This window comes from Aotus nancymaae, unplaced genomic scaffold, assembly GCF_030222135.1.
Source record: "Aotus nancymaae isolate 86718 unplaced genomic scaffold, 86718_ANA_hifiasm-v0.15.2.pri h1tg000062l, whole genome shotgun sequence".
NCBI lineage: Eukaryota > Metazoa > Chordata > Mammalia > Primates > Aotidae > Aotus > Aotus nancymaae.
Window position 1 is genome coordinate 1,339,077 of NW_026988476.1, and position 24,216 is coordinate 1,363,292.

Below are 24,216 nucleotides of genomic sequence, written 5' to 3' on the forward strand. Positions count from 1 at the left end.
TCCCACTTCATAGCCAATTGCAGGGAGATCTGAGTAGCACATCTTGTCTGCCACATACAGGAAATAATTTTTAGTCAATTAGTTTTAATTTCACCAAAATTGTGCCATGAAACTACAATATCATGAAGAATTATTTACTGTAGCAGACATTCTCAGTGCTCCACTCATTCACTGGTCCAATGTCTCTCCTACTTCTACCCAGCAGGGAACTGCCTCAATCAGTGACCAGTAGAAGTTGGGTAGGCCAGGCATGGTGGCCTTTTTGGAGCCACCCGGGTGGGCAGATTGCTTGAATCTTTTGGAGCACTTTTGGAGTCCCAGATGGGCAGATTGCTTGAAATCAGGAGTTTGAGACCAGCCTAGGCAATATGGTGAAACCCCATCTCTACAAAAAATATATGTATATATGGAAATTAGCTGGACATAGTGGTGTGGGTATAGTGCTGTGGGCCTATAGTCCCAGCGACTTAGGAGGCTGAGGTGGGAGGATGGCTTGAGCCTAGAAGGCAGCGGAGGAGGAGGAGGAGGAAGAGAAATATCCCAGTTCCTGTGATCACTACCCCTCCAACGATATAACCCTGAGGCACAAGATCTGCACTGTTTCCCAGTGAAGTGAGGAGGAGGAAGAGGAGGAGGAGGAGGTGAAATATCCCAGCTTCTGTGATTGATACTCCTCCAGTGATATAATCCTGAGGCACAAGACCTATACTGTTTCCAGTGGAGTTAAATTCCATCTGCCTAGATGGAATTAGTTACACGTGCTTTTTTCATTTCCTTTGCCTTACTCTCCTACCCTGCCCTTCCCACCCAAGGCACTAGGATCACCTCCCAAATAAACTACTTATATTCAAATCTTTGTCTCAGGGTCTGCTCTTAAGAAAACACAAACTTAGAAGCTGACAAAAGCAAAAAAGTTATAAAACCTCCACATATTTTGGCTTATAAAAGTCCCTTCCAACACTTGTGCCCTAAGCATGGGTCTTTTCAAGCTCACCACTTTTATTTATATATATATATGAATTTTATATATATATATATATATATATAATTCATATATATATATATATAATTCATATATATATATGAATTTTATATATATATATAATTCATATATATATATATATGAATTTTATATATATATATAAAGAATTTTATATATATATATAAAATTCATGAGCCCTCATATACATAGTTTTCCTACCATCATCAATGTATCATAGTAGCTACCACTTATGGAGTACTTACTATGTGCTAAGCACAAGACTATGCACTTTATGGGTGACCTACTATTGAAAACTCTTAGATGCCTTGGTCTGATTATATGTCTAGTTGAGAAGAAGAATCACGAAGGGCGCTAGATGAAGGTCATCTCTCTTTGGCACATAGGAAACAGAGTCTCCTGGTATGAAGTCGGATTACAACCTTTTCAAAGGAACCCTGCTCTTTTTATTTATTTATTTATTTTTATTTTCTTTTCCAGAGACAGATGCTCTTGAAGAAAACTATAGTTGGCACATTCCCATTAACCATGACGAGTTCAAAATTTTGAAACCTAATGAGAGTCAGCTGTGTGAAGTCCTCCAGAGTAAGTTTGGCTGTATCTCTACCCTGGTCTCTCCAGTTCAGGAAGGCAACAGCAAATCTCTGCAAGTGTTCAGAAAAATGCTGGCTCCTGGGCTAGAGTTATCCGTCTGGAAAGATGACCTCACCAGACATGCTGTTGATGCTGTGGTGAATGCAGCCAATGAAGATCTTCTACATGGAGGAGGCCTGGCCCTGGCCCTGGTGACAGCTGGTGGAATTGAAATCCAAGAAGAGAGCAAAGAGTTCGTTGCCAGACATGGTAAAGTACCAACTGGTGCGATAGCTGTCACAAGAGCAGGGAGGCTTCCCTGCAAAGAGATCATCCATGCTGTTGGCCCTCGGTGGACGGTATGGGATACACAGGGATGTATTGAAAAGCTGAAGAAGGCCATTGGAAGTATTCTGAATTATGTCGTCTGTGGAAATACTCACATTAAGACAGTAGCAATTCCAGCCCTGAGCTCTGGGATTTTTCAGTTCCCTCTGAATTTGTGTACGAAGATTATTGTAGAGACTATCCAGGTTAATTTGCAAGGGATGCTGATGATGAGTAATTTGAAAGAAATTCACCTGGTGAGCAATGAGGACCCTACTGTTGCTGCCTTTAAAGCTGCTTCAGAACACATCCTAGGGAGGAGTCAGCTGGGACAAGAAACCACTCCTTCTTTCAGTACAATGGTTGTGAACAACCTCACCCTCCAGATTGTCCCGGGCTACATTGAACAACAGACGGTAAGATTTTGTTTCTATTCTCCTGCACTAGCACAGGTGATCCCTGAAAATTAAATAATTTTTGAGTATACGCAATGCAACACCATGTAGAAACCATCTTGTTAGGGTTAAGAATATGAGCCAGGTGTAGTGGCACATGCCTGTAATCCAGCTGCTATTTGAGCCCAGGAGTTGAAGGCCAGCCTGGACAACATAGCTAGACCCATAGCTAGACCCTATCTCTTTAAAAAATTTTAATTTAAGTTTTTTTAAAAAATGCTGGTCATGGTAGCTCATGCCTGTAATACCAGCACTTGGGGAGGCCAAGGCAGACATATCACTTGAGGTCAGGCATTCAAGACCAGCCTGAGGAACATAGCAAGACCATGTCTCTCAAAAAAAAAAAAAAAAAAAAAATTATCAGGGCATGGTGATACACATCTGTAGTCCCAGCTACTTTGGGAGACTAAGGTGGGAGGATCACGAGTCCAAGAGTTCAAAGCTGCAGTGATTCCTGCCAGGGCAACAGCGCAAGACTTTGACTTTGTTTCTTAAAAAAAAAAAAAGAATAAAAATATAGCCTTGAGAGCTAGGCCATCTGGATTTGAATACTAGCTTTGCTGTTTATTAAGTGGGCAACCCAAAGCAAGTTACTTTATCTTTTGGTCTTCAGTTTCCTCATTTGTACAATGAGGATAATTATAGTGCTTATGTCTTAAAACTGCAATCAATACACATAAAATGCTTAGAGTAGTGCTTGGTAGGTAGTATTTATCATTATTATTGCCATTGCTATTATCTTAGGCATCATGAGGAATTAGAACAATCTTTGATCCCAAGGAACCTAAAATCAATTATATTCTTTATTCTAAAAAATTATTTAAGAAATCCCTCTGGGGAGGAAAACCATCTCAACATTTATGAAGCAACCTATCAATAGTAAACAAAAATAATACTTAAGAGTATGTAAATTTATGACAAGAGTGGACTGGAGTGGACCGAGAAAGATTGCTTCAGAAGGTATGAGTTTTGAATCTGATCTCAAGTTTTGATGGGTACGATTGGCAGGAGGGGAAGCTTTCCGGGTGGTCAGAGTGACTTGATCAGAGAAATACAGAGGAATTGACAGAAAATACTGGGCTTGACTGGAGTCAGGAGACACAGGTGGAGCTCTAAGTCATAGTCTGTGTGTTTATACACAATATAACTCTGCCAGGGGCTGTGGAGAATACAAGGTGCAATTAAGCATTTAGCTGGGGTCACTCAGCACAAAGGCAAGGATGCTGGCAGGGACGGGGAAGGAATCAGGGTAGCAGTGAACCTAGGTATTTCTGAGTTAGTGCAGCTCCCCTGCTAGACAGAGTACTTTGAAGATGGAGATCTTGGCTTATTCATCCCTATAGCTCCAACGCCTGTTCTGGGCATGCATCAATGTGTTCAGCAAATTAATGATAAATAAGTGGAGCAGGCAGAAGGGAGAAGGCACCACAACAGACGGAGAGAATGAATATAAGGCTATATTCTTTTCTTTCTTCTGGATCAGTGATGTCCCACTTAAGACTCCTGTGGCCACAATCAAATAGACTTAGACACTGGAAAAAAAAAAAAAACACTTATTGCCTATAAGGCAATTAGAGAGAAGACTGAGGGGAATTCATGAAATGAAATATTTGAGAAGTCATTAACATGCAAATTTAAAATTAAAATGGAAGCATCCTAGTTGAGTAACTTATCCCTTTAACTGAATTTTTAATATATATTTATTGCCAGCAACATTAGGAACATTACAGTTTTTAAAGGCTGTCAGTGCCCCAAACTGCAAATTCCAACTGTGTTTTCAAAGTGAAGGATTCATTAACATCAGTGAAGAAGTACCTGAGTTATCCTGTAAGGGAGCCAAAGTCAATAGAATGATTAGGGGAATTTTGGCTCGGGGGAAGGAAGGTCCCTATAGTTTTTAGCACAGCTCTGAGGGTTAACTAGGAGATGATGTTATCTAAAGGTTAACTAGGGTTAACTAGGAGATGATATTATCTAAAGTATAGCTCATGTGTGTATACAGTCTATTTCTGAAGAGAGAGATGAAGAACTTTGTTGCTCATAGGATGGGTGGGTGAGTAGGGGGTCTTGGGGGCCTGACCAAGAAGGAGGCCTACTTTTCATTGAAGACCTTTTAGTCTCATTTGGAGTTTCTTTAACCATGTTAAGTTTCTTATGCCTAAGCCATAAAAACATTAGGAAGTGGAAATTTCCCAAGAAATTTTATTTCCTCTCTATTGAAAAGAGACAAAACAAAAACCCACACCGAAATAGCAAAAAGTCATGGTGGTGGGGCAGAGATAAAACCATTTATCAACACAGCTTAAAACATCACAGGAAATATTCAGAATTTAGACATCTGGGAAGTGTAATCCAGCAAGGGGCAAACAGATGTTTGCAATGGAAATTATATCATCCATATATTTACGTAATTTCTGAATAGGACCAACAGCTACATTCTGGCAGCCAAATAATCGCTCTTTAGAAATATGAGTTTCTATTCATTATTAAATGAATTTTTTTAGAATTTAGAATCTTCAAAGAGTATTTTGCAAAGCTCTTCAGGGAAGTAAAGATGTAAATTAGTCATTTAAGAAGAAGGAATTTAACAATGAATCCTATCCTTTCTTCCCTTTTCAGGCAGAAGTAATTGTTAATTCTGTAAATCCACATGACATTACAGCTGGACCTGTGGCAAAGTCAATTCTACAACAAGCAGGAATTGAAATGCAATTGGAGTTTTTTGGCACAAAGGCTAAACAGTCTCCACAGTTGCAGTTGGTACTGGTCACAAGAGGATTTAACTTGTCCTGTCGATATGTATACCATGTACTGTGGTATTCAGAATATCCTAAATATTTTGTAAGTTTAAAATAAATGTGTCTTTATATAGCTCCATAGTCTATACAGTCCTTTTTTTTTTTCCACAAATTTCCATCATTTCTTACATTCATGAAATATTTTGTCAAGTGGTATAGTTACCATTTTTTTTAGCACACCTGTGAATACCTGAAATACTGAACAAGTACAGTAGCCACATGTTATCTTAAGAAGTTTAATTTAGGTCTGGTGCAGTGGCTCACACCTGTGAGTCCAGCACTTTGGGAGGCCAAGCTGGGAGAATCACTTGAGCCCAGGAGTTTGAGACCAGCCTGGACAACATAGCAAGACCCTCATCTCTACCAAAAAAAAAAAAAAAAAAAATTAGCCAGGTGTGGTAGTGCATGCCTGTAGTCCCAGCTACTTAAGAGGCTGAGGTAGGAGGATCTCTTGAGTCCAGGTGATTGAGTCTGCAGTGAGCTGTGATCACACCACTGCTCTCTAGCCTGGGTGACAGAGAGAGACTGTCTCTAAAAACAAACAAATCAAACAATAAAGAAGTTTAATTTAAAATGTTATCTAACCTATATCTAAATTTTAAGTAGACATACTACAGATAGACACTGAAACTAATACTCCCTCAGTCTGAACAAACACTGGTTCACACCAACATACCCAGTGACCTAGTAGGCCTTTTCCTAAGTAGGCAAGGGATTCAGCCTCTCATGTCCCTCATGTGTTATATTCCCAGCTGGGGTTTCCCCTCCAGCATCATTCCAATCAAATTTGTTACCTGGGGTCTCTTTCCACCCGTGCTTGCAGTGGAGCCTGGCTCTCTAGCCCACTCTCCACTGAGGAACATAAAATACAAGCATTAAACAATAGGAGTAACCCACTCAGAGGGTGAAAAGAGGGAAATTAATCCCCTACTCTGCCTTTATCTTTTTTCTTCACCATTTCTGGTCCTCTCTTAACTCGAGAGCTCTCTAATCCCAAATTGGTCCTCTAGTCTCCCTCTATCACTCAGTTTTCCAAAGTCCTTCCATGGCCAACATTCCTGTATTAGTTTTGAAGTTAACAGTTGGTAGAAGCTTAAATCTGCCAAAAATATTAGCATTTCTCCAAGAGAAATTACATGATAGATCTTAATGACATTGAATAAGTGCTACTTTCTTATTTTAATCTCGATCTCCTTTATGAAACTTCAAGAGCTCTTTACATTGACTTGGAAGGGGCAGGTGAGTGAGGTAAAATGATGGTTGGCTCTGTGATCTGGGGAGATGGGCAAGGGTACACAAACTGGGAGAAATTCTGCCCACGTGTCCTGAATAGCACAACATGGGCCACTCTATTGCTTCAGTTTCTCACCATTTAACCTTTTAGCTGTAGTGGCTCCCTGTGGAGTGGGATCTTTCCTGTCATCTGAGGAGGCAGGGACACGAACCCTGAGGGAGAGTGGAGGTGGGCATTGTAAAATATGGGCAGGATCAAGGGGTAAGTGGAATCTTGTTCTTGACTCAAATGCTGATCTTAAATTTGTGTTTTCCTACAGATCTTAAGAGATGCAATGAAGACGTGTTTGGAAAAATGCGTTGAGCAAAATGTAACATCCATTTCCTTTCCTGCCCTTGGGACTGGAAACATGGAAATAAAGAAGGAAACAGCAGCAGAGATTTTATTTGATGAAGTTTTAACATTTGCCAAAGACCATTTAAAACACCAGTTAACTGTAAAGTTTGTGATCTTACCAACAGAATTAGAGATATATAAGGTAAGTTAATGTCTTAGAAATGTCCTACAGTTCATTTTCATTCATTCAACCACATCTGTTTAGTATCTACAGTGTAGGACGCAGGGCTAGGTGCTGTACAGTCTGGTGGTGGTCTAGCTTGGTGAAGTTTAATTTTTATAGATTGTCTACCTCTGACCTAGTAAAACATGTCATTATAGAAGCCATGTTTACCCCACTACCTAGCTTCTGTCTTTTCCTTCACTGGCACCTATACTTCCCTCTGCTCCTTAAAGGTAAGGAACCAGACAGGCACAGTGGTTCATGCCTGTAATCCCAGCACTTTGGGAGGCCGAGGCAGGTGGATCACAAGGTCAGGAGTTCAAGATCAGCCTGGCCAAGATGGTGAAACCTCATCTCTACTAAAAATACAAAAATTAGCTGGGCGTGGTAGCAGGTGCCTGTAATCCCAGCTACTCCGGAGGCTGAGGCAGAGAATTGATTGCTTGAACCTAGGAGGTGGAGGCTGTGGTGACCTGAGATCGTGCCACTGTGCTCCAGCCTAGGCGATGGTGCGAGACTGTCTCAAAAAAAAAAAAAGAAGAAAAGAAAAGGTAAGCAACCTTCTAGTTTCAGTGTGGGATTCTCTGCTCCTCTCTCATCTCTCTCCCTTCAAGAACCCAACTATTCTTACAACTTCTGTAAAGTCCTGTCTTCTTAGCCAACCCTCTCTCATTTCCACTTGGATCTCTGATCGTTCATCTCAAATCCAGCGTATTTACGACAAATTATCTGTCTTCTCTCCCCGCCTCCACCCCCGCTTTTTTTTTAAACAGATGAGGTCTTGCTTGTTGCCCAGGCTGGAGTGCAGTGGCACAATCATAGCTCACTGCAGCCTCGAACTCCTGGGCTCAAATGATCCTCCCATACCAGCCTCTTGAGTAGCAGGCACTACAGGCACATGCTACCATGCCTGGCTAATTTTTAAATTTTTTTGTAGAAAAGCAGTCTCACTATGTTGCCCAGTCTGGTGTCTTGAGTTCCTGGGCTCAAGTGATCTTCCCACCTCAGCCTCCCAAAGCTCTGGGATAGTAGGTGTGAGCCACTATGCCTGGCCTGTCTTCTCCTTTTCAGTAAATCAATTTTCCCTCTAAAATCCCCATCAGTCTCAGCTTTGCCTCTTACTGGCTATATGACCATGGGCAAGTTAATTTACTTATCTATGCCTCAGTTTCCTCATCCTTAAAAGAGGGATACTAATTACTGTCTTATGGAGCTGTTGTGAAGATGAAATGAGTTAATACATGTAGAACACTTAGAACAGTACCTAGCACAGAGTAGACAGTTAGCTATTATTACATCAACTGTAATGAGCTATAGTTCACTGAGCTCTGAATTATTACTAAATTCAGTAAATTGTTTTCTTTTCTTTCCAATTTCTTTTCTTTTTCTTTTTTTTTTTTTGAGATGGAGTATGGCTCTGTTGCCAGGCTGTAGTGCAGTGGCACAATCTCGGCTCACTGCAACCTCCGCCTTCTGGGTTCATGTAATTCTCCTGCCTCAGTCTCCCGAGTCGCTGGGACTACAGACGCGTGCCACCATGCCCAGCTAATTTTTGTATTTTTAGTAGAGACAGGGTTTCACTATGTTGGCCAGGATGATCTCGATCTCTTGACCTTGTCATCCGCCCACCTCAGCCTTCCAAAGTGCTGGGATTACAGGCGTGAGCCACCGCACCCGGCCTCTTTCCAATTTCTTTAACAGCAGCAGTATGCCTGGCTAGTTTTGCCATGTCTCCAGTACTGCCCTCAAATTCAACCCATTCTTTTTTAGCTCATCTGTAGATGACGTTGGAAGGAAATCAGCTGTGGTCTAACACTTTGGGGGCCATGTGTTGGAGGGAAGTATGTCTTATGCATCTGAGTGCACTTCATCTCAGTTTTTTGTATGGGTGGACAGATCAAGCTGAGTTTCTAACATGTGAATAAACCATGACATATTCCACATAATTAGTATATATTGCGGTGCTGTTCTGCCTTTAAAGTACCGACCATCTCTGCTTTATTCTCACTTAGCTGGCATTTTCGAGAAAGATTTTAATGATGTTAGGGAAGAATAAAAAAGAAAGGAAATTAGATACAGCAACCTAAAATAGGTTTTCAAGATATAGGTTTCTGATTCTGCCAACAGCAAAATCCAAGTTTTAGTGAGACTTTCTGGCACATGTCTGGATTTTGGATATAAAGGGCCTTGCTTGGTGCCTGGCAGAGAGTGGCTGCAAACATTGTTTCTCTGACTGCTCATATTCCCACCTCCTGGCCTGCTCTATGTGCATGGTTGCCATTTTCTCTCTCCCTATAAGGAAATCAATTTATACTTGTTCCAGCTTGCTCTTTCTTGGAGCAAGTGTAAAGGTTCTTATTCCTTCTGCTGCCCAATTAGACACAGGAGATTCATAGCATTTGCTGATTTCTGTGGCTGCTTTCAAGCTATTGATACGACATCACTGAAAGCAAAGTTGGAAGAGATGTTCACAGCAGGCTTTCTTGAGTCGTTGTATGCCAGCTCCAGTGTCCCACTGTGCCTCACCCACAGCTAACTGGTGAGATGGTGGTGCATGACCCAAGGAAATAGCTCACTTTCTGATAGAATGAGTTATCCTGTCCTTCAGATGAAGTTCATCAGTTTCCCCCATACAGAGGATTATCCCTAAGCCCAGATAGGTGTTCTGATCACATCCCTGAACTATTTCTTTTTTTAATTTCCTTTTTTTTTTTTTTTTGAGACAGGATGTTGCTCTGTTGCCCAGGCTGGAGTGCAGTGGTATGATCATAACTCCCTGCAGCGTCAACCTCCCAGCCTCAAGTGATCCTTCCATCTCAGCCTCCTGGGTATCTGGGACTACAGGCATGCGCCACCATGCCTGGCTAATACTTTTATTTTTTCATGGAAGTGGGGTCTCACTATGTTGCCAGGTTGGTTTTAAATCCTGGACTCAAGCTATGCTCCCACCTCAGCCTCCCAGAGTTCTGGGATTACAGGCATGAGCCACTGTGCCCAGCCCCTGAACTATTTATGAAGTGCCATTTTCATACAAGAGGAAGTAACCACATCTAGAAAAGAAGGTTCATTGTCTCCAACATACAAACAAAAATGTGTATGGCAGTTTAAGAAAAATGGAAAAATCAACCACACTCTGAGCACTTCCCCAGGTACTAATAATAAAAATAGTGCCATAGGGGGCCAGTCACGGTGGCTCATGCCTATAATCCCAGCACTTTGGGAGGCTGAGCTGGGTGGATCACCACCCAGGAGTTCGAGACCAGCCTGGCCGACATGGTGAAACCCCAGCTCTCTAAAAATACAAAACTAAGTTGGGCATCATGGTGTGTGCCTATAATCCCAGCTACTTGGGAGGCTGAGGCAGGCAAATCACTTGAACCCAGGAGATGGAGGTTGCAGTGACCCAAGATTGCACCACTGCACTCCAGCCTGGGTCATCTCAAAAAAAAAAAAGTGCCATGTATTATGTCTATCAGGCACTGTGCTAAGGTGTCTCATTTCCTTCTCCCCTCAATCTTTTGATTAAGCCACTGTTGTCATCTCCATTTCACAAATCTGAAAACATAACCCAGAGGTTAATGTGCACACAGCTAGTCACATGGCCAAACCAAGAACCTTGGTGTCTGTCTGCCCTCAAAGCCTTGTTCTGTACCGCTAAACAGAAACACAGAGAATGACACGTCTTTCAGTTTTGTAACTCAAACAAGAGGATTTTCTTACACAGTAATTTATATTAAAAGTAAATGTCGACCATTCCTGCAGGCTCTTTTCAGCATTAACACTATATTATATCCACATGGAGGTATGATGTGTGTGCAGACATATGTATACATCTTCTAATAAGCCTCCTAATAAGCATGTATTTTCTTCCTAAATAAGTTTTGCAGTGAGATAAATGCATTTAATACACCTAAACTACCAAACATTACAGCTTAGCCTATCCTACCTTAAACATGTTCAGAATACTTACATTTGCCTGTAGTTGGCCAAAATCATCTAACACAAGCCTATTTTGTAATAAAGTGTTGAATATCTCATGTAACTTATTGAATACAGTGTTTACTCTTGTGATCACATGGCTGACTGGGAGCTTGGCTTGCTGCCGCTGCCCAGCATCATGAGAGAGCATCTTACTACGTGTCATCAGCCTGGGAAATGCTCAAAATTAAAAATTCCAAGTACAGTTACCACTGAATGTGTATCACTTTTGCACCATCAATAAAGACAAAACGTCCTAAATCGGACCATCATAAGTCAGGACCATCTGGATGCCAATTGTATCTACTTTGAACAAGGAAGGCCAGGCGTGGTGGCTTATGCCTGTAATCCCAGCACTTTGGGAGGCCAAGGTGGATAGATCTCCTGAGGTCGGGAGTTCGAGGCCAGACTGATCAACATGGAGAAACCCCATCTCTACTAAAAATACAAAATCAGCTGGGTGTGGTGGCGTATGCCTGTAATCCCAGCTACTTGGGAGGCTAAGGCAGGAGACTTGCTTGAACCTGGGAGGCAGAGGATGCGGTGAGCCAAGATCTCACCATTGCACTCCAACCTGGGCAACAAGAGCAAAACCTTGTCTTAAAAAAAAAAAAGGAGGACAAGGAAGACAGTGAACACCATGGCTCCAAAAGCTAAGTGAGATGTGTTATTTCAAATAGACATTGTTCATGGATCTGCATTGCAATATGCACAAATCTTTGTCTATAGTCTCTCATATAATAACAATTACAATAGCTACTATGTACTGAATATTTACTATATGCCAGGAACAATTTTAAACACTCTATCGGAATTAACTCATATAAAACAGTTTATTATTCAATTTACAGACCAAGTTTGGTTATATACCATTTTTTAAATGACTTTGTGTTTTATTAGTTACAAGAGCACCTACCAATCGTTTTCTGCTTCGGTGACATATCCACAGCTTTGGTTTAGTGCAAGCAGGGCATCAATATCTGTTGAATGAATGCATGGTTATATTTTGTCTTGGGATATATATTCTTCTTTATTTATACCAGATTTTGATTTCCTCTCCATTTTTCCTATGCTTGTTCTCTCCGTGTTCTACTAGATTGTGGTCCTTTTCTCTAGGACTTTCCTAAAAGCTGCTTTAGATTTGCGGTAGTAGGAATGGGACTGACAGAGTGGATGAAGTCAAGTGCTGTGTGTGCAGAGGGAGATTTTGATGATGATGGCTATCACCCCTACTTATGACTCTCTGCTCCATTTTACTTCTTGTAGGTTTTCAGTGCTGAAATGGCAAAGAGGTCCAAGATGCTGAGTTTGAACAGTGGTAAGTATGAAATTCACAGGCCAGTAAGTAGTGTCAGCCACCACTGGCTCATTCTATTCTTGATCATCTGAACTAATGGAGGGGAGAAGAAGAATAAATAAGCCAAATGTATTCCATTGTGGTCCTGCTTGGACACCTGCCTACTCTATACCATGAGCATGATTATGTTCTTGCTTGGTCCAGTTTCATGTTATGAACACAGGAAGGTTGAGTTGCAGTGGATAATCCAAGGTGTGGGTGGTTCATTCATAAATAGATATCTATGATTTTTCCCAAGAAAAAGTTCTGGCTTCCATAAACTGGCATTCAGTCACTCTTTCTGCTCTGAACATCTAAATAGGGTTATTTATTGTAATTACAGAAAACACATCTCAGTAATACCAGATAAATGGGTTAACTCAATGCTACTCAAACCCGAGTAATCACTGAGATCATGATGGAAACTTTAAAAAATAAACAAACAGAAAACCCCAAAATATGTATTTGTCCTAACTCTACAGATGCTGATTCAGGAACTCTAGGTCATCTGTGCCAAGCATATCTATTTTGAATACTCCCTAGTCAATTTTGATGCCAAACAGTTTTTTTTTTTTTTTTCCTTTTCTTTTTGAGACAAAGTCTGGCTCTGTCACTCTGGCTGGAGTACAGCGGCATGATCTCAGCTCACTGCAACCTCTGCCTCCCAGACTCAAGCCATCTTCCCACCTGAGTCTCCCAAGTAGCTGGGACTACATGCACAAGTCACCACACCCAGCTAATTTATTTTTATTTTTAATTTTTGGTAGAGAGGGTGTTTTGCCATGTTGCCCAGACTGGACTAAACTCCTGGGCTCTAGTGATCTGCCTGCCTCAACATCCCAAAATGTTGGGATTACAGACATATAATGTCATTCTTTTAGTAGAGTTTGGGTGGACCAAGATGGAATGTTCAGTGACCTGGTAGTGCTGGAAGTAAGAAAGGAGAGCATTAACAGTTCTGGCCTGGAACTGTGCCTTTTATGATCCTGTTTATTTATCTGTATAATGATGCTAATAACAGTCTGTTGTGAGGATAATAAAAGATTATGTATGTAAAAAATGTTCTATAAGTTGAAAGCATTAAACAAATGCCAGGGAATAAATAATGACTGAGAAGATAGACAAACTCCCCAGGTAGCTCAGAGGAGAAAGAGATTCCTTTTGACTGGAAAAGATCAAGAATGGCTTCATGGATGAGATGGTTGTAAGCTGGACTTTAAGCATGGCAAAATTTCCAATGTCCAGAGATGGAAGGGTGGGGCACCCAAGCTAGAGAAAACCCACAGGAGCAAAGAAATCCAGTGCATGTTTGGGGAACCACAGGGAATTCACAGTGGGTACATAAGAGGAGTTTTAGGTGAGGATTAACATAGAAAAGGAATATGAAAAGGTCTGTATGTCATTAATCTGAATAATGAGGACAAATGTCACCATTTAATTCAGTAGTTCTTGAGGACATCTATAAAGGAATTATATAGCACAGGACAATAATTGACATAAAAATGACTAATGATGGGGCACAGTGGCTCAAGCCTGTAATCCCAGCACTTTGGGAGGTCAAGGCAGGTGGATAACTTGAGGTCAGGAGTTCGAAACCAGCCTGGGCAACATGGTAAAATCCCATCTCTACAGAAAATACAAAAATTAGCCAGGCATGCTGGTGCATGCCTGTAGTCCCAACTACTTGGGAGGCTGAGTGGGGAGGATCACCTGAGCCCAGGGAGGTTAAGGCTGCAGTGAGTCATGATCATTCCATTGCACTCCAGCCTGGGTGACAGAGTGAGTCTCTGTCTCAAAACAAACAAACAAACAAACAAAAATGATTAATGACGATGATCTCAGATTTTGAAGGAAAGGTTAAACTATTTAGGAAGGGTGGAGTGCAGTGGCTCACACCTGTAATCCCAGCACTTTGGGAGGCTGAGGTGGACAGATCACCTGAGGTCGGGAGTTTGAGACCAGCCTAACCAACGTGGAGAAACCCCATCTCTATTCCAAATACACAATTAGCTGGGGATGGTGGCACATGCCTGTAATCCCAGCTACACGAGAGGCTGAAGCAGGAGAATCACTTGAACCTGGAAGGCACAGGTTCCGATGAGCCGAGAATGCGCCATTGCACTCTAGCCTGGGCAACGAGAGTGAAATTCTGTCTTAAAAAAAAAAAAAAACTATTTAAGAAGGCAGAGAGATGGTACATTACCATTAGAAATATTAAACTCAGCCAGGCACAGTGGCTCATGCCTGTAATTCCAGCACTTTGGGAGGCCAAGGTGAGCAGATCACCTGAGGTCAGGAGTTCAAGACCAGTTTGGCCAACATGGCAAAACTCTGTCTCTACTAAAAATGCAAAAAAGAATTAACCAGGCATGGTGGTGCATGCCTGTAATCCCAACTACTCGGGAGGCTGAGGCAGGAGAATTGCTTGAACCCAGGAGGTGGAGATTGCAGTGAGCTAAGATTGTACCACTGTACTCCAGCTTGGGCAACAAAGTGAGACTTGGTCTCAAAAAAAAATAAAATAACTCATAGTTAAAAATTCAGTGTATTTTGGTGCTAGAAGAGTTATCCTTTAGTGATTTGAACAATTTACTTATCTAGAAGAATAGCACTCACTTTGCCAACACATATACTAAAGTTAGAATAATAATTATTAGCCAGGCATGGTGACTCATGCCTCTAGTCCCAGTGCTTTGGGGGGCCAAGGTGGGTGTATTGCTTGAGGCCAGGAGGTCAAAACCAGCTTGGGCAACATAGCAACACCCTGTCTCTACAACAAAATAATAATAATAAGAATTTTCTCTTGGTAATAATGGATAAATGAAATATCACCATGCATTGTTTTCATTTTCTCCTAAAAAATAATATAATCTCCCAGACAGAACAAGGGTTTAAAAAAAAAGTATGCCTCCAATTAAAAAGCTGGGTTACTTCTTACTGTTGTCTAAAACCTCGGCTTTTATCTTTTTTATCTTTACTCAGAGGAAGGCCATCCTCCCCATCTTACTTCTAAGTCTGTCCTTATACTTTTTTGTAGCTCTCGTACCACACAACTGAGATCTCAGGAGAAAGTTGCTAATTTCCACTGCTGTCCAGAATTTTGACTCTTCAAGCTCTGTGTCTTTCAGAGATGTTTGATTTTAAAACTAGTAGTAGCAAGAGGTTAAGGAAAATCCTATTCAGCAGGAAATAAGTTAACATCCAGGGTGAGATCACAAAGTGAATTCATCTGTGAACTGACAAATGCAACATAGCAGAGGCAAGCAATGATAAAGCCAATCTGTTACAAGCTAAACTCTGTGTTCCCAAGGAGGCTGTAAATGATAGATGTATATTTCCTTCATACCCAATGCAGCCTTCAGAGATAGGTACTTAGTTGAAGCTGCTACTGCTGACAATGGTGGCAATATCACAGGGGTAAAACACTGGCCATGGTGTTTTGTTCTGCACTGTTGTAAAACCCACTAGTCTTCCATGGTTGCTTATGATAGTCATTTCAGTCCCCCAGTCATCCAGAGAGAAGAAAAGAGAAAATGGACCTGAAGCTACATCTCCTGCCATCAATCTGATGGGATTCAATATAGAAGAAATGTGTGAGGCCCAGGCATGGATCCAGAAAATTCTGAGTCTCCATCACCATCACATCATTGAGAATAACCATATTCTGTACCTTGGGAAAAAGGAACATGATATTTTGTCTCAGCTTCAGAAAACTTCAAGGGTCACCATCACAGAAATTACCAGCCCAGAAAGGACAAAATTAGAGATTGCAGGAGCCCAGGCTGACCTCATTGAGGTGGTTATGAACATTGAAGATATGCTTTGTAAAGTACAGGAAGAAATGGCAAGGAAAAAGGAGCGAAGCCTTTGGAGCTTCTTAGGTGAGTAACTTTGTATTAAGTTAGAAAGTAAACTCTCCCCATTATTCCTTCTTTTCAGTATGAGCGTGTACATATGGATGTGGGTAAGAGACAGAAGGAGAGAGGAGGGAGCAAACATTTTGGTTCTGTGTTAGATCATAAACTTTCGTGAGCCATTTTTTGGGTCTCTTCTTGGCAATCGGGGTTATTTGTGAACACACACATAAACACGGTTTGATTTACTTGTAATAACTTTGATTGTCTAAGAGGCAATTACATGGAATTTTGGCAGTGGTAAAACTCAAGCCCAAGCCATGGGGAAAAATATACATCTCTAATTCTTCAGATGCAGCACTCAAATGCAGACACATTCCATCTGATTAACTTATTTCTTTTATCGGGTTTTATTGCATTTATTTGTTACTGACAGCATTAGGAACCCTGAAATCGCTTACCTTGAGCCCTCTCGCCAATGAAATTATACATTGGTAATGTCAGGTACACTCAGGTATCTCCCATTCAGTGGCTAAACACATCAGAATACATGTGGGAATTTGGATCTGAAGAGATCCTTTTAACGGAGCCCTAGAGCTAACTAGGAAATTATACTATTGAAATGCCATCTGAGGATATAGAGATAGAGATAGATTTCATTCAACTCATGCAAATTGCACCCATGACCTGCCAAGCATTGTGTTAAGTGCAAGGACTACAGCAATAAACAAGATGGACATTGTTCCTGCTCAAAGTCTAATTGGGGACCCTGATGAGCACACAGGTGATGATCAAGGAGAGCCAAAGTATTCTGGGAGCACTGTGGAGAGGCACCTAACCCAGACTTGGGAAGTCAAGGGAGGGCTTATCACAGGTGTCATAAATGGAGAACTGGATAATAGGTAGAAGTCAGACAACGAAAGAAAATTTCAAGAAATAAGACTGTCGCAGGGCCTGGATTATGCCAAACCTTATAAATCACGTAGAAGAGTTCAGAGATTTTCTTGAAACAAATAGGGAACCTTAAAGAATGTTAAGCAAAGTTAAGATCAGACTTGTGTTTTTAGAAATATCACTGGTTATATTGTGGAGAATGGATTTAGTAAGAGGTGCAAAAATTCAGAGACAAAATTTCAAAGGACACCTTATTTTCACTATGTGTTTGTAAAAATAATGCAGGAATAAATGGTTAGAGTGAGTGAGAGTTTGTCATAAATGTTGTATCCACATTCCACAGAAAACACAGTGGCCAAAAAAAAAAATGGATAAAAAGAATACACAAGCATAAGAACCAAGATTATTTTGTAAACATTGAATGTAAGTGTGTATGTAGGTATTGAAACTGACACCAGTGTCAGCTCAGAACAGGATACAAACATGAATCTCCTATAAAACTTGCGGCATTACTGTGTGTGTGTGTGTGGCATTGCTTTAAATTAACTGAAATCGTACGATGGGCCAATTCTCCCAGCTATTGACAATTTTCAGTCATGTAAGTCCCTTGTTCTGCCACAAGATGGCACTTTTGGTAGTTGATGACTAAGTATATTACTCCACAGAAACCTTAGAGGTTCAGGCAAACCTGGCCTCTCTTAATCAGATTAAGATCTTAATTTTGAGATGAGTTATCGTTATAAGGAATATCAAATATCCATCAGAACAGTAATTTTATTTTTAAAATCAAAATTACGCATCGCCTTTCTTTTATACCACTCTTTTAATCCTTCATGGTAGGTGACTCCAATCACAGAAGTTTGTGATCTTTGGGTCTCCAGTGCCCAGACCAATGCCTGGCATGTAGGAGAAGCTTGGCAAATGTTTGCTGAACTTTAAGTAAACTGAACTCTAATATTACACCTTATAAGTATGAGCTATTGCTCTCCAAAGTTAATTTACAGTCTTCCGTTGAAGTTTCTGGGCTTTGCAGTTCCTCTGCTGTGGGAGTTTTGTCCCTCCTACTTTCTCAGATTTACAACTTGGCTCTCTAGTGAGTTTCCCTCTATTCATCACCTGCTTTTTGTGGTTAAATCGAGCCCATTCAATTAGTTAAAGAACCAGGGATTAGGTCATTTTAGCATACTTGATCTTAAGTCAAACTAAAAATAAACCAAGAGAAAACAAGTCTTTTTTTGGTTTTCATTTGTCAACCTGTATATTTAGTCCAGTTAAGAGCTTCCTTGGACAAAAACAGGTTGCCTCTTGAAAAAAAGAATGGAAGGAATAAAGGAAGGAAGGAAGGAAAGGAGGGAAGGAAGGAAAGAAGGGAAGGAAAGGAAGGAAGAAGGGAGGGAAGGAGGGAGGGAGGGAAGAAAGGAGGGAGGGAGGGAAGGAAGGAGGGAGGGAGGGAGGGAAATGGCAGAAGGAGAAAAGAGGAAGGGAGGTAAGGCAAAACACCACAGACTCTTAATCTCCAAATTTTGCTCTTCTTCATTGGGTGGTATATGAGTGATGCATGTTCCAAGTATTTTGCCTTGTCCACTTGAAAAAACATTGATGAAATCCAGGTTTGTAATCTTAGCTCTTTACTCCCTAGGTGTGTGATATGGGGCAAGTTATTTGAACTTCAATTTCTTTATTTGCAAAATTGTGTTAATTATTTCTTGGTGGTGCTGTAATGATCAAATAAGGAAGGATACTGAAAATTTTGAAGTGTTATATACAAATGTCATATCATTTCCCATCATTCCTTGATTAATGTTTTCTAATGACTGCCTCTTTTTGCTGATAGGCATTGGGGCTAGAAATAAAAACATTTCCTATGAGCAACACAATTATTTCTCATCATTACAGCATTGATTGTGGAGAAACAAGTATATATTAATGCTCCTTATACTCACATCCCCTTAGCCTCGTGATCCAAATCATCCAAAGACAAATGTATTGCCCCTTTATTTTATCCCGACTGCTCATAGTATTAAGGCTCTCCTTGCATGTCTTAAACACATGAGGCATACAATTTAAACGGGCTAATCCCTTCCTCTAAATTTCTAGATTTTGTTTCATTAAATTTCTTGTTTCCTCTCTCAGAGCATTGAAACAAAGTTCTTGTGTTACCCATTTTTAGGACAGTGGACTAATCAGCAACAAAAAACCCAAGACAAAATGAAAGAAAATATCTTATTTCTGAAATATCCTGTGCCTTTAACTCAAGAGCTTCTGGATCAGAAGAAGCAGTTTGAAAAATGTGGTTTGCAGGTTTTAAAGGTATATCTAACAAAGGGGAGGATTTGGCTCATCCTGTTATTAACTTGCTTCTGTAGCCAAAAGAAAAGCTCACCTGCTGATGATTCTAAGCTGATTGCTGGTGGACTTGGAATCCTAGGTCAATAAGACTGGAAAGAGAGCAGGGCAGGGCAGGCACGAGGGGTATAGTTGGAATCAGGAGGTAGAAATGACATCAGGACACACAGAAGCAAAGATTCCAAATCCAGGAAGCCCATCTTTGAGCAAAATAAAAGAAGCGGAATAACATTTATCACAATGTGTTATAATTGTTTACCTATTTTCTATCTCACTAAACTATGAGCTTAAGAGGGCAGAAACTATGTCTACACCAGCGAATTTTTGTTAAAGGAATTTATTAGAGAAGGGACAGGCAATTTTGAAGAGATAGAATCAAAATAGGAGAGGATTAGAGGGAGGATAGACTCTTTTGCAACTTTATATGAAAAACAAATTGCATGCAAAGTAATAGTATGCACATAAGCTCCTTTATTTTTGAAGCAGTACAACAGGCATTTAGAAAGCAGTTCTCTAGCCTCTTGTTCAGTCTTTCTTTTCCATGGTTCTAGGTGGAGAAGATAGATAATAAAGTTCTTATGGCTGCCTTTCAACTAAAAAAGAAAATGATGGAAGGAAAACCCCACAGGCAACCTGTGAGCCACAGACTGTTTCAGCAAGTCCCACACCAGTTCTGCAAACTGGTATGCAGAGTTGGGTTTCGAAGGACGTACTCGGTGCCCTGCGGTAGGTGTCAATGCCTCATCACTGGGGCTGCTCTGTGGGATTTGGTGAGCTGACATCAGTAGATGGTTCCACTAATAGCATTTATTGCTGTGGGGAAGGGATCATTTGTGACTACAATTTAGAGGTAACAAATGATGACCCAGGCCACAAAGTATTTTAGTAAGGGTGGTATTTTTTACTTTTCCTTCTTACCTTTTGTTGCTGATGGATTCTACATTGATGAAAAGTGTAAACAGTAAGACTACAGTTCACCGTTTTTCTCATTTGTATGTTTCTGTGCCCCATCTGCAGAGAGCACCTTGGGGCTTTTTTTTTTTTTTTTTTTTTGAGACGGAGTTTCGCTCTTGTTACCCAGGCTGGAGTGCAATGGCACGATCTCGGCTCACCGCAACCTCCGCCTCCTGGGTTCAGGCAATTCTCCTGCCTCAGCCTCCTGAGTAGCTGGGATTACAGGCACGTGCCACCGTGCCCAGCTAATTTTTTGTATTAGTAGAGACGGGGTTTCACCATGTTGACCAGGATGGTCTCGATCTCTTGACCTCGTGATCCACCCGCCTCAGCCTCCCAAAGTGCTGGGATTACAGGGGCTTTTTTTTCCTTACTTATCTCAACAAAATTATTACCACCAGCACTGAACCATCCTCATTCCTTAATTCAAAGGGCATTTTCCTAAGTTTAAGAACATTGGTCTTTTCTCTTTCAGCCCTTTATTTCCTATATCCTGCTAGTGAATGAATTAGGTATCATTTGTCAGGTAAAGTGCATAATATCTGAACATCCTTTTCAGCCATAGGAGTTCTATGTGTAACTCCCATGTCTCTTTTCAGATATACACTAACATTGCATATACAATTCTTATATTGCCCCCTCTATTCCTCAGTCACTAATGAAGATTTCTGGCTTTAGGGCTCTTCAAAGGAGAAAAAGAAGTTTAGTAATAATTATGGATAGGTATTTAACAGGAAGACTTGATTTTGCTTGGTCCATTAAATATGTGGCTCTTGATCTTTATCTTTCAAAATATGTAGCCTGATCCTTGGCTGAGGAGTCAATTCCAATAGCCTTAGTTTCTAGGATCCAAAGACTCTAGAAATCATCTTTTCTTTGTTCTGGAAGAACATAGGCAAAACTTGAGGTAAATATTGAACATATATAATTCCTGGGGATAAAAATAGAAAAATGAATCCCCACCAAGAAGCCTTCTGGGGCAACCCCCAGGAAAGTGATGATCAGTGTAGTCTCTTCATTAGCAAAGTCTTTTTTTTTTTTTTTTTAGACAGTGTTTCCCTCTTGTTGCCCAGGCTGGATTGCAATGGCGTGATCTCAGCTCACTGCAACCTCCGCCTCTCAGGTTCTAGCGATTCTCCTGCCTCAGCCTCCCAAGTAGCTGGGATTATAGGCATGAGCCACCACACCCAACTAATTTTATATTTTTAAAAGAGACAGGGTTTCACCATGTTGGTCAGGCTGGTCTCAAACTCCCTACCTCAGGTGATCAGCCGACCTCGGACTCCCAAAGTGCTGGGATTACAGGTATGAGCCACCACGCCCGGCCAGCAAAGTCTTAAAAAATCTACAACTTCCATTTGCTCCTAAAGCTGGCTTCTCTGCAGTCCCTACCCACTACTTCTACTTAAATTACTTTCATTAAGATCATCGCTGTGCTCCTATTTTCCAAATCTAGTGAGTATTCTCTTTTCAGTCCTGTGGCAGACCCTGCTACTTGCCTACCCAACATCTATACACATCTTTCTTACCAAAACATCTAAGACACCCACTATCCTCCCAAGGAAGACAATCCCAAAGTCTTACCAGACTCATCATCAGCCTCAAGTTCAGGCAGTTCTCCATTTTTTTTTTCTGAGACAGAGTCTTGCTGTGTCACCCAGGCTGGAGTGCAGTGGCGTGATCTCAGCTGACTGCAACCTCCACCTCCCAGGTTCAAACAATTCTCCTGCCTCAACCTCCCAAGTAGCTGGGTTACAGGCGTGCGCCACTATGCACAGCTAACTTTTGTATTTTTTTAGTAGAGACGAGATTTTACCATGTTGACCAGGCTGGTCTCCAACTCCTGACCTCGTGATCTGCCCACCTTGGCCTCCCAAAGTGCTGGGATTACAGGCATGAGCTGCCACACCCCGCAGGCAGTTCTCTCTTAAAGCTTAAAGGCAAGATATTGCCCCCAACATACTGATCGTATAGTGATATGAAAAGGAGCAGGAAAACTGCAATGAAAACTCCCATCTTGAAAGGAGAGAAGCAAAACACACAACAGTCACTTGCTCACACCACTTATCTACATGCTGCTGGACGGGTATAGGGAGAACTCCCTATTCCGTGTTATAAAACCCTTATTTTGCACTCTGGGAAAGTCTTCCTTATATATTGTGGCCCTTGGCTATTTCCAGGCTCATTGCCTATCAGGGAGCCATGGATTGTCTCACAGGGTAGAATGTGCTCAGGCTGTTGCTCAGGCTTGTGGTTTCTTAAAAAATATGGTTCCTTTAAAAATTCAGTGGGCATGAGGCCTAATTGCTTCTGGTTAACTTGATGTCTTTATAACCAAACCATAGATCTTGTCTCCATATAGTCTTCAGACTCAAGATTTTGGTCTTTTGCCTGATGTCTGTGTGCTCTGCCCTCTTCCCTATCTCTTAGCTTAATAGCCACTGCCTTGAGGCAATTCAGACATGACCCATAATGTGACCTGTACCAACTGACTCATCTCTGTAGGCTGGTGAGAACTCTTAACAGAGGGTGACAGACAAGCCCAGGAGATACCAATCTTGCTATCTCTGAAGCTGTTGTTATTTGGAGTACAAAAGCTCTTAGCTCTTTTAGCCCTGCAATGTTCCAAATTATAGGACTCTCAGTCAATTTAAATGACCACCCACAGACAGAGGAGAGGGAACTTCTGTTAACAAAGCTTTATTTTCTTTTTTCTATTTATGTTTGCATTCCAGCCAGTTCTGAATAAATCTCTTGCTTGTAGGACTTGGTTGAATGCAGCAAGAATGCATTTACACATGTAGTTTCTTATCGGGTTGATTCATTTGTTCCACAGGTATTTATTAAGCACATTCTATGAATCAGGCCCTGTGCTAGGGGTACTAGAAATAGAGCGTAAACAAAAAACTAGAGTTCTTGCTCTTACAATTTATAATCTCATGAGTTCATCTGCTGCCCATTCTTTATCTTCTTTCTTTTTCCTCTACAATGTCCCCCTTGGTGATGGCACCTATTCCCATGGTCTCAACTCCTATCTCAATGATGATGGCTTATGAATTTCTAACTCTAACTCCCTACCTCTCTCCTGACCTACAGGTTCATATATCTGACTCTGCCTTAGACATCTTTACCCAGATGTCCCATAGATACCTCAAATTGATCTCTTTTCTTGGCCATGATTTTCCCTAAGAAATATGCCCTTTGTTTTCTGATTCGCCCTAACCTAGTTAATATCATCACCATCTACTTACCAGGTTTCCTAAGCCTGAAGCATTATCATCCTCCATTTCTCCTTTTCCCTCACCCTTATATCCAGGCATTCACCCAGTCCTAGTGATTCAATCTCTTGAAGATCTCAGCCCAGTTTTACTTCCTATTCCTATTGCCTTAGTTCACCTGCCTTTAGGCCTCGACTATTACCAGGGCCTTTCCTTGCCACAAAACACACTCCTACCTAATCTATCCTTTACCATCAGAATTATAATGCTAAAAATTACTTTCTTGCTTAATATCTGTATTCCCAGTTGCCTACAAGATGGAAACCCAAACTCCTTAGCAGAGAATATAAGGCCCTAGCTCCCACATTATTTCAGCAGTCATCACCCACTACATTCCTCAAGACTCCAGCCATTAACTTTTTAGAGTGCCCTAAACATGCTGTATGCTTTCATGCCTCTATACTGTTGTCTGTGGAGAGACTTCCCTCCTTGCCCTTTTCAGTGCTACAAACCCCTATTCTTTCTTCAAGACATAGTACAAATGGCATCTCCTCGTTGGCACCTTTCCTGCAGGCCTGCAGGCCTGCAGGCCTAGCAAGTAGCTTCCTCTTCTGTGCTCCTGCATTCCTCCATTCCTTTGTTATGACATCTATAACTTTAATAAGTAACAAAATCTACAGTCCTACAAAG

General features: G+C 41.1%; 1 protein-coding gene across 1 annotated transcript in view; it reads left to right on the top strand.

Annotated features, from left to right (window-relative positions):
• PARP9 (poly(ADP-ribose) polymerase family member 9) overlaps positions 1 to 24,216 on the top strand; it is a 36,718-nt gene that overhangs the window by 7,134 nt on the left and 5,368 nt on the right. Inside the window, exons 4-10 of the mRNA XM_012476212.3 lie at positions 1,481 to 2,316; positions 4,975 to 5,196; positions 6,707 to 6,925; positions 12,191 to 12,242; positions 15,761 to 16,141; positions 19,179 to 19,318; positions 19,906 to 20,080. Coding sequence (XP_012331635.1) covers positions 1,481 to 2,316; positions 4,975 to 5,196; positions 6,707 to 6,925; positions 12,191 to 12,242; positions 15,761 to 16,141; positions 19,179 to 19,318; positions 19,906 to 20,080 — 2,025 coding nt within the window. The remainder of the gene's footprint in view (positions 1 to 1,480; positions 2,317 to 4,974; positions 5,197 to 6,706; positions 6,926 to 12,190; positions 12,243 to 15,760; positions 16,142 to 19,178; positions 19,319 to 19,905; positions 20,081 to 24,216) is intronic.